Source organism: Momordica charantia (assembly GCF_013281855.1).
Source record: "Momordica charantia cultivar OHB3-1 chromosome 1 unlocalized genomic scaffold, Mcharantia_2.0 BLBB01000001.1, whole genome shotgun sequence".
Lineage (NCBI taxonomy): Eukaryota > Viridiplantae > Streptophyta > Magnoliopsida > Cucurbitales > Cucurbitaceae > Momordica > Momordica charantia.
The window spans coordinates 16,012,589-16,026,050 of NW_028275157.1; the positions used below are offsets into that span (position 1 = coordinate 16,012,589).

At 32.2% G+C, this 13,462-nt stretch overlaps 1 protein-coding gene across 3 annotated transcripts; it reads left to right on the forward strand.

Moving 5' to 3' along the window:
• The first annotated feature begins 6,151 nt into the window (after window positions 1-6,151).
• On the forward strand, window positions 6,152-10,916 carry ATCSLA09 (Nucleotide-diphospho-sugar transferases superfamily protein). 3 transcript variants are annotated; one of them, XM_088118734.1, is made up of 9 exons: window positions 6,152-6,281; window positions 6,359-6,758; window positions 6,833-6,931; window positions 7,001-7,253; window positions 9,162-9,272; window positions 9,358-9,494; window positions 9,569-9,682; window positions 9,938-10,422; window positions 10,518-10,916. In XM_088118734.1, exons 2-9 carry the CDS (start codon window positions 6,405-6,407, stop codon window positions 10,678-10,680), a joined length of 1,716 nt encoding a protein of 571 aa, XP_087974860.1. In that variant the 5' UTR covers window positions 6,152-6,281; window positions 6,359-6,404; the 3' UTR covers window positions 10,681-10,916. The 3 variants fall into 3 exon arrangements, with proteins under 3 accessions (XP_087974860.1, XP_087974858.1, XP_022143697.1); XM_022288005.2 differs by having other exon boundaries at window positions 6,210-6,758; window positions 9,938-10,137; window positions 10,222-10,422; XM_088118732.1 differs by having other exon boundaries at window positions 6,208-6,758.
• Window positions 10,917-13,462: the final 2,546 nt, after the last annotated feature.

Here is a 13,462-nt window from a genome sequence, read left to right on the forward strand (position 1 = left end):
AACAAGTATGTGAGAATGCTTTTGAAAGTGGGTTTTTTCTTTTCAATTCATCAGAATTGTTTCAATTGTAGCGTATATTTTTTTTTATATATTTCTTAATTTTTAACAAGTATGTGAGAATGCTTTTGAAAGTGGGTTTTTTCTTTTCAATTCATCAGAATTGTTTCAATTGTAGCGTATATTTTTGTTTTCTATTTTATATAAAAAATAATTGATATCTTAAAGGAACTTCAAAATTCTAAAAATATTTTATAACAACTTAGTTTATATATATATGTATGTGTGTTTTTTCCCATTAATTTTCTAATTTGAAAATATTAAATAGTTTTATTTAGGATAAGTTTGTTAACAAGTAATAAATAACTGTTGAAACAGAAATTTCGGTCAATTACTAAATGTCATGTCACACAATTAAAATTATATTTAGGACCAATCACAATTTTACACGTGTCCTAAATTAATTTTTAAATCAAGAAATCAAATTGTGTCATGTGTCTCTCTTATGATCGTCCGATGAAATCAACTAATTGGATCAAAACCATGAAGAGACTGGTGGCCCATAAAAGACTCACCAAGACTCTATAAATAGAGGGGTCACCCTTCATTTGATGGAGGGGAGCAAGAAGAAAGAAGAAAGAAGAAGAAGTCAGAAGAAGCTTTGATTCAGAGTCAAGCGAAGCATCGAGACTTGAAGAGTACGAGACTTGAAGAGCATTGGATATTCTCTCTCCAAGCAACAATACTTGAAGATTCCATCAAACTGCAAAGTCTTCATCAAAATGACTGAAGAACTTCACGAGCTGCAAAACCGAAGCACTTCACAAGCTGCGTGAGCTGCAAAGCCGAATAACTTCAACACGCAGCAAAGTCGAAGCACTTCACAAGCTGCAAAGTCGAAGAACTTCAACAAGTTGTAAAGCCGACGAACATCAGCAAGCTGCAAAGCCCACTTCACAAGGTGCAAAGCCGAAGAACTTCAACAAGCTGCAAAGCCCACTTCACAAGCTGCAAAGCCAAAGAACTCCACAAGCGCAAAGCCGAAGACTTCAAAGATTTTTCAATAAGCTCAAAGTCGAAGACCTCGCAAACTCTTCATCAAGCTACAAGCCAAAGAACTTCATCAACAAGTTAAAGTCTTCAACAAGCTCAAAATCGAAGATTTCAAAGATCCTTCGACAAGCAAAAAGCTGAAGACATCAACTATTCAAAAACAAGCTCACGAGCCATTGAATTAAAGTTTACATTTGAGAGAATTAATTAGAGAATTATACATTAGAGATTGTAACAGTCACATACATAAATAAAAATACAAGTTCATAAATTCGAGTTTTTTTCTTATTGAATTTCTCGTCGAACAATAACTTTAATTATTTTTTTCTTAAAAACAAAATAAAAACAGTCATTTTGCTTAAGTAATAATAATAAATAATAAAAACAGTCCTTATTTATCTCCCTTATTGCTTTTGATTAACCTTTTAAGATTTTCACCACTTAAAAAACGAAATACCTAATCTATGTTATGCTGACTAACAACTTTGATGTCTAAAAAAGATATCTATTTTTTATTTCTCTTTATTAATGACCAAATATTCAGCGGTGAACATAGATTTTTACTAATAAGAACCGGACCTAACTAAATTTTTTTCAATTATTATTAATCCACAAAAAAAGATAGAAAATTTAATAAAAGCACATTTTTTCTCTAAAAAAATTTGAGAAGTAACATTTTCTTTTAATCAGAACTGCAGAGATAAGGGAACTCTTCCCAATGTACACAACACATATATACCTTCTGACCATGATCCATATACTAGACCAACCTTAATTTTAGAAATAATTGGTAAAAAATTCATTTATAAATCTATAAAAATTGTTACCCTCATATCCTCACTATTTTAATTGGATCAAGCACCTCGTAAATTTATAAAATGTTGTAATTATATGATCAACTTTAAGTATTATTACGTACTAAAAAGAGACTTCAAGTATTATTACCATCAAACTAAAATTTATTACAAAATTATTTTTATTAAACTGAGCTATCAGCTCAGCATGGATCTTAAAACAAAAGTTTTCGTGATCAGTATAATAGCTTTCAAAATCTATAGAAGTGAAACAAAATTAGTTAGATACAATTCTTATCCGTACGTTATGTAATATTTAAAATTTAAATTATAACAATTTTATAAGGTTTAGGTGAAAGATATAATTGCAACAATCTCTATATTTGAATGAGTATTTTTTCTACATCTTTTCCTAATTCTTACCATGTTATTTCACGTGTCAAAAAATAAAGCATTAATATTTTTTTTTCTTTGGTAAAAATATAGCATCAACACATAGACTTACGGTCTATTTGGACTTAGCTCAGTAGTTAAGATACTTTACTTATTCTTTTTAGAATTTGGAAGTTTAATTATTCATTTCATATTTATTGTATTATAAAAATATTTATATTAATATTTGAATATAAATTTAATTTGTTTAAATATTTTGTTATTGTCTATAAACTTTCATAAATTATTAGTGTCAATCTTTTTATATTATATTTGATAAAAATATTTTCCATCTTCAATTAGAAGAGTCTTTTTGTTGTATGTCAGCAGATTTTGTATGGATCAAAAATCTCCCCCAAATCTGAGCCGAATTGAGCCTCCCTAGGAAGGAAAATGAAAAGACAAGTGGCCATAATTGTAAATATACATTCCTTAATTTTTATGAAAATAAATTTTTTTTTTGGGGAAAACAATTTTTCAAATGTGAAGTCAATTGAGCAAACCCAAAAACTTTTTTGGATCAAAATGGTCAATTTTCCAGTTATAAGGCTACACATCTTAAAATGTAATTTGTATATCTCATAATTATTTACTATTTTTTCTTTAGAAACCCTAATTCTTTGGCACAACTGTGAACCCTATTTCTTTGGTACATCTTTTCCATCTTTTCTCGAAATTCAGTATCTTTTTTTGCCTAATTTTGTGGCGCAAAGAAAACCGAATTCTGCTCCAAAGAAACTGCCTGCAGATTTGGTGGCTACGTGTTATTGATTATAAATGATGAATCAGGTTTTGAAGTTGTGGCCGCCGCCGAGTCTTCTTCCCTTCTCAAGCTTTTCAAAACCAACTCAGAGGTAATGAAATGCAGTCCAAGATTCCTTTTGTGTTATATTTAGGTTATCAATTAACAAAATGAGTAATGGGTTTTAATTATTTTGAAGCTAAGTGCACAATTGAGTCATGATGGGCTATGATTACCATTCACGTGGGAGGTGTCGTTGTCAACTATGCCATGCAGAGCGTTTCCATCGTCACTCATCCTTGTTAATAACCCAATTAATGAGATTATTATCTTTGTTTGAGACATATATTCTAAATCATTATTGTTATTTCTTTATTAACATGCAATTAAAAAAGTCTCATATTAACAAGTTTAATTAAGTATTCATTTATTTGAGATTTTTGTTTTTATTTTTAGACTTTTAGGTAGATATATACTCCATGTTTTTTTTTATTGATTTAGAAGTAGGGTTTGATTTTTGTTGCATTGCGGGTAATTGAAAATAATTATAAAAAAAAGACTTTATATAATTGAATTTGAATAATGAATGTGTAATTACATGAATATATAATTATGAAAATATTGTAGTATGGATTTGATTAACCTTTTTGAATATATTGGAACATACAAGCCAATTGTTACATATCAACCAAAACGTTAACCAACTTATTTGGTCGGTTAGTACCCCACGTCTCCTCTGTTTTACCAATCTCAAGATATAATGCCTCTTCCACAGCGTTTTCTGCTAGGTCAAGCCGTCAAAGGTGGTGTTGGGTTAGGGTTAGAGGCCAATAGTTTTTTTTTTTTTTTTCCTCCCAACTTTTTATAAACATTTTATCGGGCAAGAGATCTTTACCGGACTGATTCAGAAACCTGTATCAGAAAAAAACGTTGGCAAAGCTCATAATTCTTGTGGTGTTATAATTCTTGTGGTGTTAAAATTTCAAATTGAAAGTATTTAATCCCATAAAAATTTAAAGATAAAGTAGGAATAATAAATTGAATCTTTTAAAAACGCACCGATTGATTTGATACAATTGTAAAAGTACAACCTTAACTAAAATTTGGAGGGAAAAAAAACACAAAGTTTGTGAACCATTATATTTAACAGCCCCATCACCATATAGAGACATTATACATTATTAATTTTAATAATGCTTCCAAATTCCATGTGCAATGTATTAAATTAAAACAATAAAAAAGTACTAGAGTTGAATGGATACTAATGCCTCACTAGTAAACCAAAAAGTGGACAAAATAAAGCAAGAATTTATTTTTATTTTTATTTATTAAAAACATAAAGATTTATTCCCTTAACCACATAGATGGAATTTCTTGGTTTTTAACAAGGATTTGAGAATGCTTTTGAAAATGAGTTTTTTTTTTCATATATTTTTGTTTTCTATTTTATATAGAAAATTGATATCTACAAATCTTAAAAGTCTTTATAACAACTTAGTTTTATATGTATGTGTGTTTTTTTCCCCTTAATTTTCTAATTTCAAAATATAAAATAGTTTTATTTAGAATAAATTTGTTAACAATCAGTAATAAAAAAAAACTTTAATCTCTATCCAATCTTACTTTTTCTTTTTCTTTTTCTAAAAGAAAAACCCCGCCATTAATTTAATCTCCCTGCCTTTGGTTACTTTTTTAAGATTTATCTCTACCTGAACCAACATTTTATTTTTGATACAACATGTACTCGAATTGGCATATGAACTAACATTTGATGTTTGATAACTTATTATTATTATTATTATTATTATTATTATTATATTTTTTCTTTTTCTTTATTAGTTGTCAAATATTAAATGGTCTCATATATTTTTCCCATAAGAACAAGACTTATTTTTCTTAAAAATTATTATTAACTCACAAATTATTCAATTTATTTTTATTTTTCAAATAAACAAAGTAAATGATCCAACCATAATTAACCAACAATTTATTTATAAAAAACTCGATAATTAATATATATCTTCAATCCTAATTAACCAATTTATTTATACAAATGATCCAACAAGTTAACAACATTGGATTTTCCCCACCACACGTGTACAAAATTGTAGAGATAAGGGTACTATTCCCAATGTACACAAACACATACTTTGTGACCATGATCCATACTACTAACCTTATTTTTAGAAAGAAAAATGCAAAAAAAATCATTTATGAACTATAGAAACTGTTAAATAATAATAATAATAATAGTTGGTGACCTAGTATCATCCAATTAATACTAAGCATGAATCTTCTATTGACCATCGGTGTTACTAATTTATTTATATCAGATTGTATATTAATATTAATAGTTAAGTATAAATTTTATTTTGTTTACATGATTTGTTATTGATAAATTATTAATTTCAATCTTTATCACTAAATTTTTAATATTATATTTAATAAAAATTTTATGTTCCTCTCTTCTTTAATTTGGTACTAATGAAACGATATAATGTAATATGAAAAATTTAACAAGGATTTAAAATTAAGATTTTGTTAACTTGTCTGAGATGACACATCAAATATTATCTTTTGTATATTGAAAAATAGAAACTTGTACCAGTGTGGTGCTCGACCACATACACTCTGAAGCTTAAAGTCAATATTAAATCCAAATTATAAGCTTAATATGATAGGTATACTCCACCTTTTTATAAGAGGGGAGCATTGAGAATCGAAGTTGTCGTACCTATCATTTAACGTGTTTTCTAATAGTAAAATGATCCTTTCACCGAAAATGTCAACAGATTTCGTATCAGTCATAATCTTTCCGAGGTGGAAGGCGAGATTTTTAGAACATGAAATTTAAAATCTGCCATAGCCAATAGCGACGGGCAGTGGCCACACGTAGGATAAAAGGCTTTTTCCGGGATCGGACCCAGAGACCAGACTCAGAGAGATGTCGGTTGCTCAATGCACACTCAAATTAAAATTTAAAATATTAAAAAAAAAAATTCTTTCCTTTTTGCTTATTTTATTTTATGTTAGTGCCCCACATTTACGGTTGAAATAGTACAATAACATAGCAGCCAATGGGTCTGGAAAAAGTAATTTATATCGTACAAAATCAAATACACAAATTTTAAATTTTTTAAATTAATAGGAGACAGAACAAGCTTTATATAAACCAACCCCACTCTCTTTTCCTCTCAATTTATTGCTTCCTCCTCCAGCTTCTGCTTCATTTCCTTTCCCAGAAAGAAGCAGAAAGCAAACAGGTCTTCTTTTTTTTTTTTTTTCTTTCACTAATTTTGCGTAAACCGGAAGCAACACAATATTCTCTTCATCCTTTTAGGGGCTAGAGCAGAGCAGAGCAGAGCAGATCTGGTTTTTTGTTAGAAATGGAAGGGGTTTCGGTTTCGTCGTCGGCGGCGGCGGCTCTTCTCCCGGAAACACTGCAGGGACTGGGATCAGCGCGAGACGACATGTCGTTCCAAGTGTCGTTGATTTGGGACGCAATCAAAGCCCCTGTCGTGGTTCCTCTGCTCAGACTGTCGGTTTTCGTTTGCCTGATCATGTCGCTAATGCTGTTCGTGGAGAGGCTGTATATGGGCGTCGTCATTGTTCTCATCAAACTTCTTGGGAGAAAACCAGAGAAGCGCTACAAATGGGAGCCCATGAAAGACGACATCGAGCTCGGAAACTCTGCTTATCCCATGGTTTTGGTTCAAATCCCAATGTACAACGAAAGAGAGGTAACCCATTAGCCCAACGCCAAAATTCCAAAAACAGACCCAAATTTGTTAATGGGTTTTATTTCAATTTTCAGGTGTATCAGCTTTCAATTGGGGCTGCATGTGGCCTATCCTGGCCGTCGGATCGGATCATCATCCAAGTTCTTGACGATTCCACAGACCCATTAATCAAGGTAATAAATTTAAGCAAGAAAACAGAACATTATTCCGGGAGAGTTGATGAGTAATAATTGATGATGTAGGATTTAGTGGAAGTGGAATGCCAAAGATGGGCCAGCAAGGGAATAAACATAAAGTACGAGATAAGAGACAACAGAAATGGCTACAAGGCTGGGGCTCTCAAGGAAGGCATGAAGCGCAGCTACGTCAAGCAATGCGATTACGTTGCCATTTTTGACGCCGATTTCCAACCGGAGCCCGACTTTCTTTGGCGCACTGTCCCTTTCCTCCTCCATAACCCCCAAATCGCTCTCGTCCAGGCCCGTTGGAAATTTGGTACGTCTCTATTACTCTACCAAAAACTATTCAATATAGTCATTTCTTAATATTGGTTGGATGCATATAATACATCGACTCTTAAATTATATTTACTAACGAGTTAACCTGATTAGGTTACTGTGAATGTGTATAGAAATTTATTTAGCCAACATAGATTAAAGACATGATGGCAACTTTTTGGAGGTGATTAGAGATCATTAAACAGTTAAAACTAATAATTGAGGGGGAGAGTTAGTTGGGATTTTTATGGGAACTAATTAAGGGAGTTTAAAAGTGTCGGCGGGTCTGATTAAAGAACGACCCAGCAATCTCAGTCTAATGTAATCCACGCTGGTCGTCGTTGGATTTGACACGTGTAATCTTTTCTTTTTTCGAAACTAGCTTTTTGGCGCCGGGGCCCACCGTGCAGGTGACCAAACCTTTTAAATAAAAAAATTTCCATTTCCCTTTCCCTTTCTTTTCTTCTAATAAAGAAAATAACAAAACAGAAAAATCAAAGGTAGGCCAATTTGGCTTGTATCGCTTGAATTTTCCACGTTGTTAGGATTTGCTTGGCCAAATCCGGAGGCCTTTTTCCTTTTTCTTTTTTCTTTTGTCTAATTGTATATATTTTATTGTGTTTTCAAACAACAAAACTTGACTTTTGATAAATTTAGTATCGTTTATTATTTATTTATGGTTAGGTTTTACATTTTTATTTATTTATAATGATTTTGTTTTCTTTTTTTAAATCATGCGTAGGCAATAGTCAATTTTTGGTTCCCACCCCTCCATAATGGACAATTCTGGTGGGAAGGTTCCTTTATTGCCAAAAGATCCACTTCCACCCCTTTTTTTCTTTACTACAATGCCCCTTAAATTCCTCCTATTGCAAAATTAGGCCTCTTGATTTCACTTTATTAATCTTGACGTTTTCTTAAATAATAAAAGAAAGGATGAAATATTTAATAAAATATAAATGTGTAGGTAGATTGTATGAGGCATTTATGATGATAGGAGTCATAAATAAGAGGTAGAATTATTAGATGAGCAGGTCCTGTAGGATGCTGTGGCAACCACAAGAGTAAATAAATATATTGGGTGAGAACAAAATTGGTCAAAAACCGAGTAAATGAGCTCTTAAATTCCCTCAAAAAATAAATATATGACATTGACACGTGTTGAAAACGTCCATTAAATTAGCATTTGGTTTTTTGGTTTATAGAAAATTATCCCTTTTTCCTTCTCCAAAAAAAATTCCATGCTTGAAAAGAAAGTTTTGAGGTGAGACAGAAGAGTGAGATACTGCAAGAAATGGTGTGAGAAGTGAACGGATGAAAATTTTCGTAGAGTATTAAGCTCCCTTCTATTTATCTAATAAATAAAACGAATAGGCCCTATAATATTCTTGATACAATAGTGATATGATAAGTAGTAAATAGAAGGGAGTACAGTAATCTCGTAATACGAAAATTTTCGCATGAACACAGGGGCAGTGGACAGAAAGGAAATACCCGACAGAAAATCTAGGCAAAATGTCGAGAAGATAAGAGGATGTGGGAAGAACAAAGAGAGGAGAGAGTAAATTTGTAGCAATAATATAATAATAGTAGAATGGGCCATTTCCCTTCCTGTCCTTCGAGATGTTGTATTCATTTTTAGCTGTTCATTTCTGACACACATATCATTTCCCATGGTTCAAGTTCCACGTCTTAATTTTATATATATCAAGATCAAATTTAGAAAAAGGAAAATATAAATTTTATGAGAGAAATGAGATTTATTTGGGCCGGCAATTGCATGTGCGAGTGAATGGTGGGGCTGGGTCGGGTCCCTTCCGGGTCTGGGCTTTAATAGAGAACAAAGTGGATGCCAGCGGCAATAAATTATTTAATAAATAATAAATATTGTGTTTTGAATTTGCAGTGAACTCCAACGAGTGCTTGATGACGAGGATGCAAGAAATGTCATTGGATTATCATTTCACAGTGGAGCAAGAAGTGGGCTCCTCAACTTACGCCTTCTTTGGCTTCAATGGTAATAAATTTACTATTTTACATTTACCGATTCCGGAATAATTACGAATGGGCAAATGACAAAATTTTGTTTTCTTTTGTGGCAGGCACGGCAGGTGTTTGGAGAATTGCCGCACTGAACGAGGCCGGCGGATGGAAGGACCGGACCACCGTGGAGGACATGGATTTGGCCGTCCGTGCCAGTCTCAAAGGCTGGAAATTCTTGTATCTCGGTGACCTTAGGGTAATTATTACAAATTTTGGATTAAATTGAACTTGAATGGAACCAATATCATAATATACTTTGAACTTTTGCAGGTGAAAAATGAGCTGCCCAGCACACTCAAAGCCTACCGTTACCAACAGCACAGATGGTCCTGCGGGCCTGCCAATCTGTTCAGAAAAATGGTCATGGAGATCATCAGAAACAAGGTAATTAAAAGTAAAGCTCTTACTCTTCCAGCAGGCTGCAGTTTCATTGATCAAAGATACCGACAGACATGAGTTACTATTCTCATTACAAATTAGTTTTCAGTGTAGTATCAAATCCCAAAATGTTCAAACTAGGGTCCGGTCCATGATACGGGACCTGACACGGGATTGTAACAGACATGGATTACTCCTCTTGTTACCCTTTGGTTTTGAGATGGAACCCATGAATTACGATAGTGTTATGTTGTGTTGCAGACAGTAACAGCGTGGAAGAAGGTGCATGTGATCTACAGTTTCTTCTTTGTTCGAAAAGTGGTAGCCCATATCAACACCTTCGTATTCTACTGCATTGTGCTGCCGGCCACAGTGCTGGTGCCGGAAGTCGAGGTTCCCAAGTGGGGAGCTGTATACATTCCTTCTATCATCACCCTTCTCAATGCCGTTGGCACTCCAAGGTCTGCTCAGCTTTCTTACAACTTTTACCAATCCATGCCCCATGGGACAGCGCAGAGGCCCAAATTAAGCTATGTTTTTTGCAGGTCGTTTCATTTATTGGTGTTCTGGATTCTTTTCGAGAACGTAATGTCACTGCACAGAACCAAAGCCACAATCATCGGCCTGCTGGAAGCCAGCAGAGTAAATGAATGGATTGTTACTGAGAAATTGGGCGACGCCTTCAAGGCCAAAGCTGCTGCAAAAGCACCTAAGAAACCCCGCTTCAGAATTAGAATTGGAGACAGGTAAGAAAAAGAGATATATATATCAACAAACGCCAAAATGAAATATCAGATTCAGATATATTTTGTTAAGATATGGTTGTGTGTTTTTTGAATAGGCTTCACCTGTGGGAGCTTGGAGTGGGATTTTACCTATTCTTCTGTGGCATATACGACATTTTCTTTGGTAAAAATTACTTCTTTATTTTCCTGTTCATCCAAGCCATAGCCTTCTTCATCATGGGATTTGGAAACGTGGGCACCTTCGTTCCTTCTTCTTGATCGGAATCGAAACCCCTTGTATTTTTGACCAAGTCTGTGAATATTTGTCTGGAAATTAAAGGAATACTCGATAGTTACAACCTCTGCACATTGTTGCTTCTGGGTCTCTGTTATTATTTGTATTATTGTTATTTTTTTTTTTTTACCCTTCATTCATTATGTACTATTTTACGTTTTATAACATGAATAAACAGTTGGGAAATGAGATCATACTAGTGACATGTATTTTGGTTCCAGTGACTCTTCGCTGTAATGTAATGTCTCTCTCTTTAATCATTCTTCTCCTCGCATTAAGCATCACATAAAAAGGTGAGACATTTTCAAGTGTTTTTGAATTTGTATAGTTTGAAGTTCAACTTATATTCCGGTGAGGTTTTATGAATTTATTAATTCAAGTAAATAATGACATAGCAATTGCTTTAAAATGGTCTTGTTTAATCTTCTTAAACTAGTGAGAGATAGCCCACATACTGCAAACACTTTGATATTATCTCATAAGTCATGATTCCATTACCATCCTGCAATCAAACCGATGATGGTTATTACACTACCAATCTTTTAGTTGTAACAATTAAGCCTTAAATCATTACAAGTAAAAAAAATTGGACCTTTAAACTTTCAATGATAAAAATTTTAACTCACCGGGGAAACTACTGTTGTATAATCCTGATTTTGCTACATTTCCTCCCCCATATAATAATTCACAAAAAAAAAAAAAAAAAGTGAACAACTTTTTCAATTATGAAATTTTAGGGTTTAAATTGTACATTTAAAAAGTTTAAGTTAGTGCAATTTCTGCCCTCATTAAAGAATGAGGGTTTAATGTTAAATATAGAATACAATTTTAGAGTTTGAGTTTTACCATAGTGCAATGGTAACAATCAGTTTGTACAATTTGTCCTAAAAAGAAAAGTAGAAATTTTTTTACGAGTTAAATAATAATACTTTATTCATAAAAACTATCCTCATGGGGCTAAATAACCTTGTCAATTTCTTAAGTACATGTCAGAATTTGAATCCTCAATAGAAATAGTAGATACATCTACAGCTCAAGAGAAATAGTAGAGCCAAATAATAACTTTACTTTATACATGTTATATCTTGGGATGATAGGGCCTTGGGCTATAATAAATGTTACTTCAAATTATCCATAGATATCATTCGTGTCTTAAATAAGTTGGGCTTGGGCCTCTGCTCTGCAACCTAATCAACATTTCTTTCAATTTAATAATTTGCAGGTAAATTCGAATTTCTAATTTTTGGTAAATAATATAATATATCTCGTTGAATCATCTCAAATACCATTTATTAACTATTTTATTGGTTTCTACATACATAAGTACTTTTAAAAGAGTCCAACAACTAGTAAAACAAAGAATCCAACAACTAGTAAAATATCACCCGTGCCCTGGATCCAAGAATATGCATCGTTTATACAATTACAAAAAGAAAATCCTGAACCCTAAATCTTATAAAATTTAATAGATTTTAAGTACAAATATGAAAAAAATATATAAAAACCATAGACACTAAACCTTGAATACTATAAACTCCAATAAATTTGAAACACAAATATTGAAAAGATCCTTCAACCCTAAAAAATACTACTGAAGAAAAAAAAAACTTTAAATCCTAAACAAATAATTAGAAAATTTGGGATTTTTTTTAAACAACCAGATAAGGAAATAAACCAAAGTACAAAAACAAATTAAATTCAAATCATACAAATGAAATCAATTGTAGTTTCAGAAAAAAGAAATGATAAAGATAAATAAAATATTTTTTTTAGCCCAAACAATATAGTAAAGATTCAGGAAAATGCCTTAATTACCCTTGATAGTTGGCAAAATAAATAAAATAGTATAATAGTATATATAGTCGGAGATAAATATCTTTTACGAATTAAACTATGATTAATGATCTAAATGGTGTCCATGTTCAAGAACCTAAACATGAAAAATATTAGAATTAAAAGACAAAATAGAAAAGGAGGGCTGTCACATGAGGCTCAGTCTAGATTTCCAATTGCCTAAGAGACAAAATTAGTACAACAAACTTCAACTTCATGTGATTCGATTTGATGCAAATTCACATGGATCTTCTCTAGTGAAATGCCTAAAATTAATGATAACATCTTGCACGCCAATAATGATCATTTTTCGCACTCTTTTAACTAGAAATGATAAATAGTTACGTTTTAAAAAAGATAAATTTAGTGGAAACAAGTTTAGAGACATGTAAAAGTTCAAACGATAATCTAAAATTCTAATATCACTTTAAATTCCTCACTAAACTTAAAAGTTTAAACCACACCAAAGTTAAATGGTATATAGATTTAATCGTATCTATATATATTTATTGTTACTAATTATATGTATATAAAATAGCTCAATTAATTAGATAATTATTTTCAACTAGGGGTGATAAAAAAACCTGACAACCCGATGAATCCAGCCCGAATTTATTGAGTTGGATTGGGTTGGTCCAAAAACACCACTAACCCGACCCAACCCAACCCGTGAATATCTCTATTTCCAACTAAAAGTTTTATTATTGAAAATAATAATAATAATAATAAATGCAGGAAAGTGAGAGGCAAAAGACAAAAGGCCCAACATCTAATAGGAGATGGACCATATAAATATAACTTGATGCCCAAGCATTGATAATAGGTCAATTGGAATCCAAATTCTGCATGGCTGTCCCACCAATATCGTTGCCTTCAAACTTGCCACTTTTTACCTTGTGGACCAAATCTGATCGTATTTCCTTGGCTTTAGCT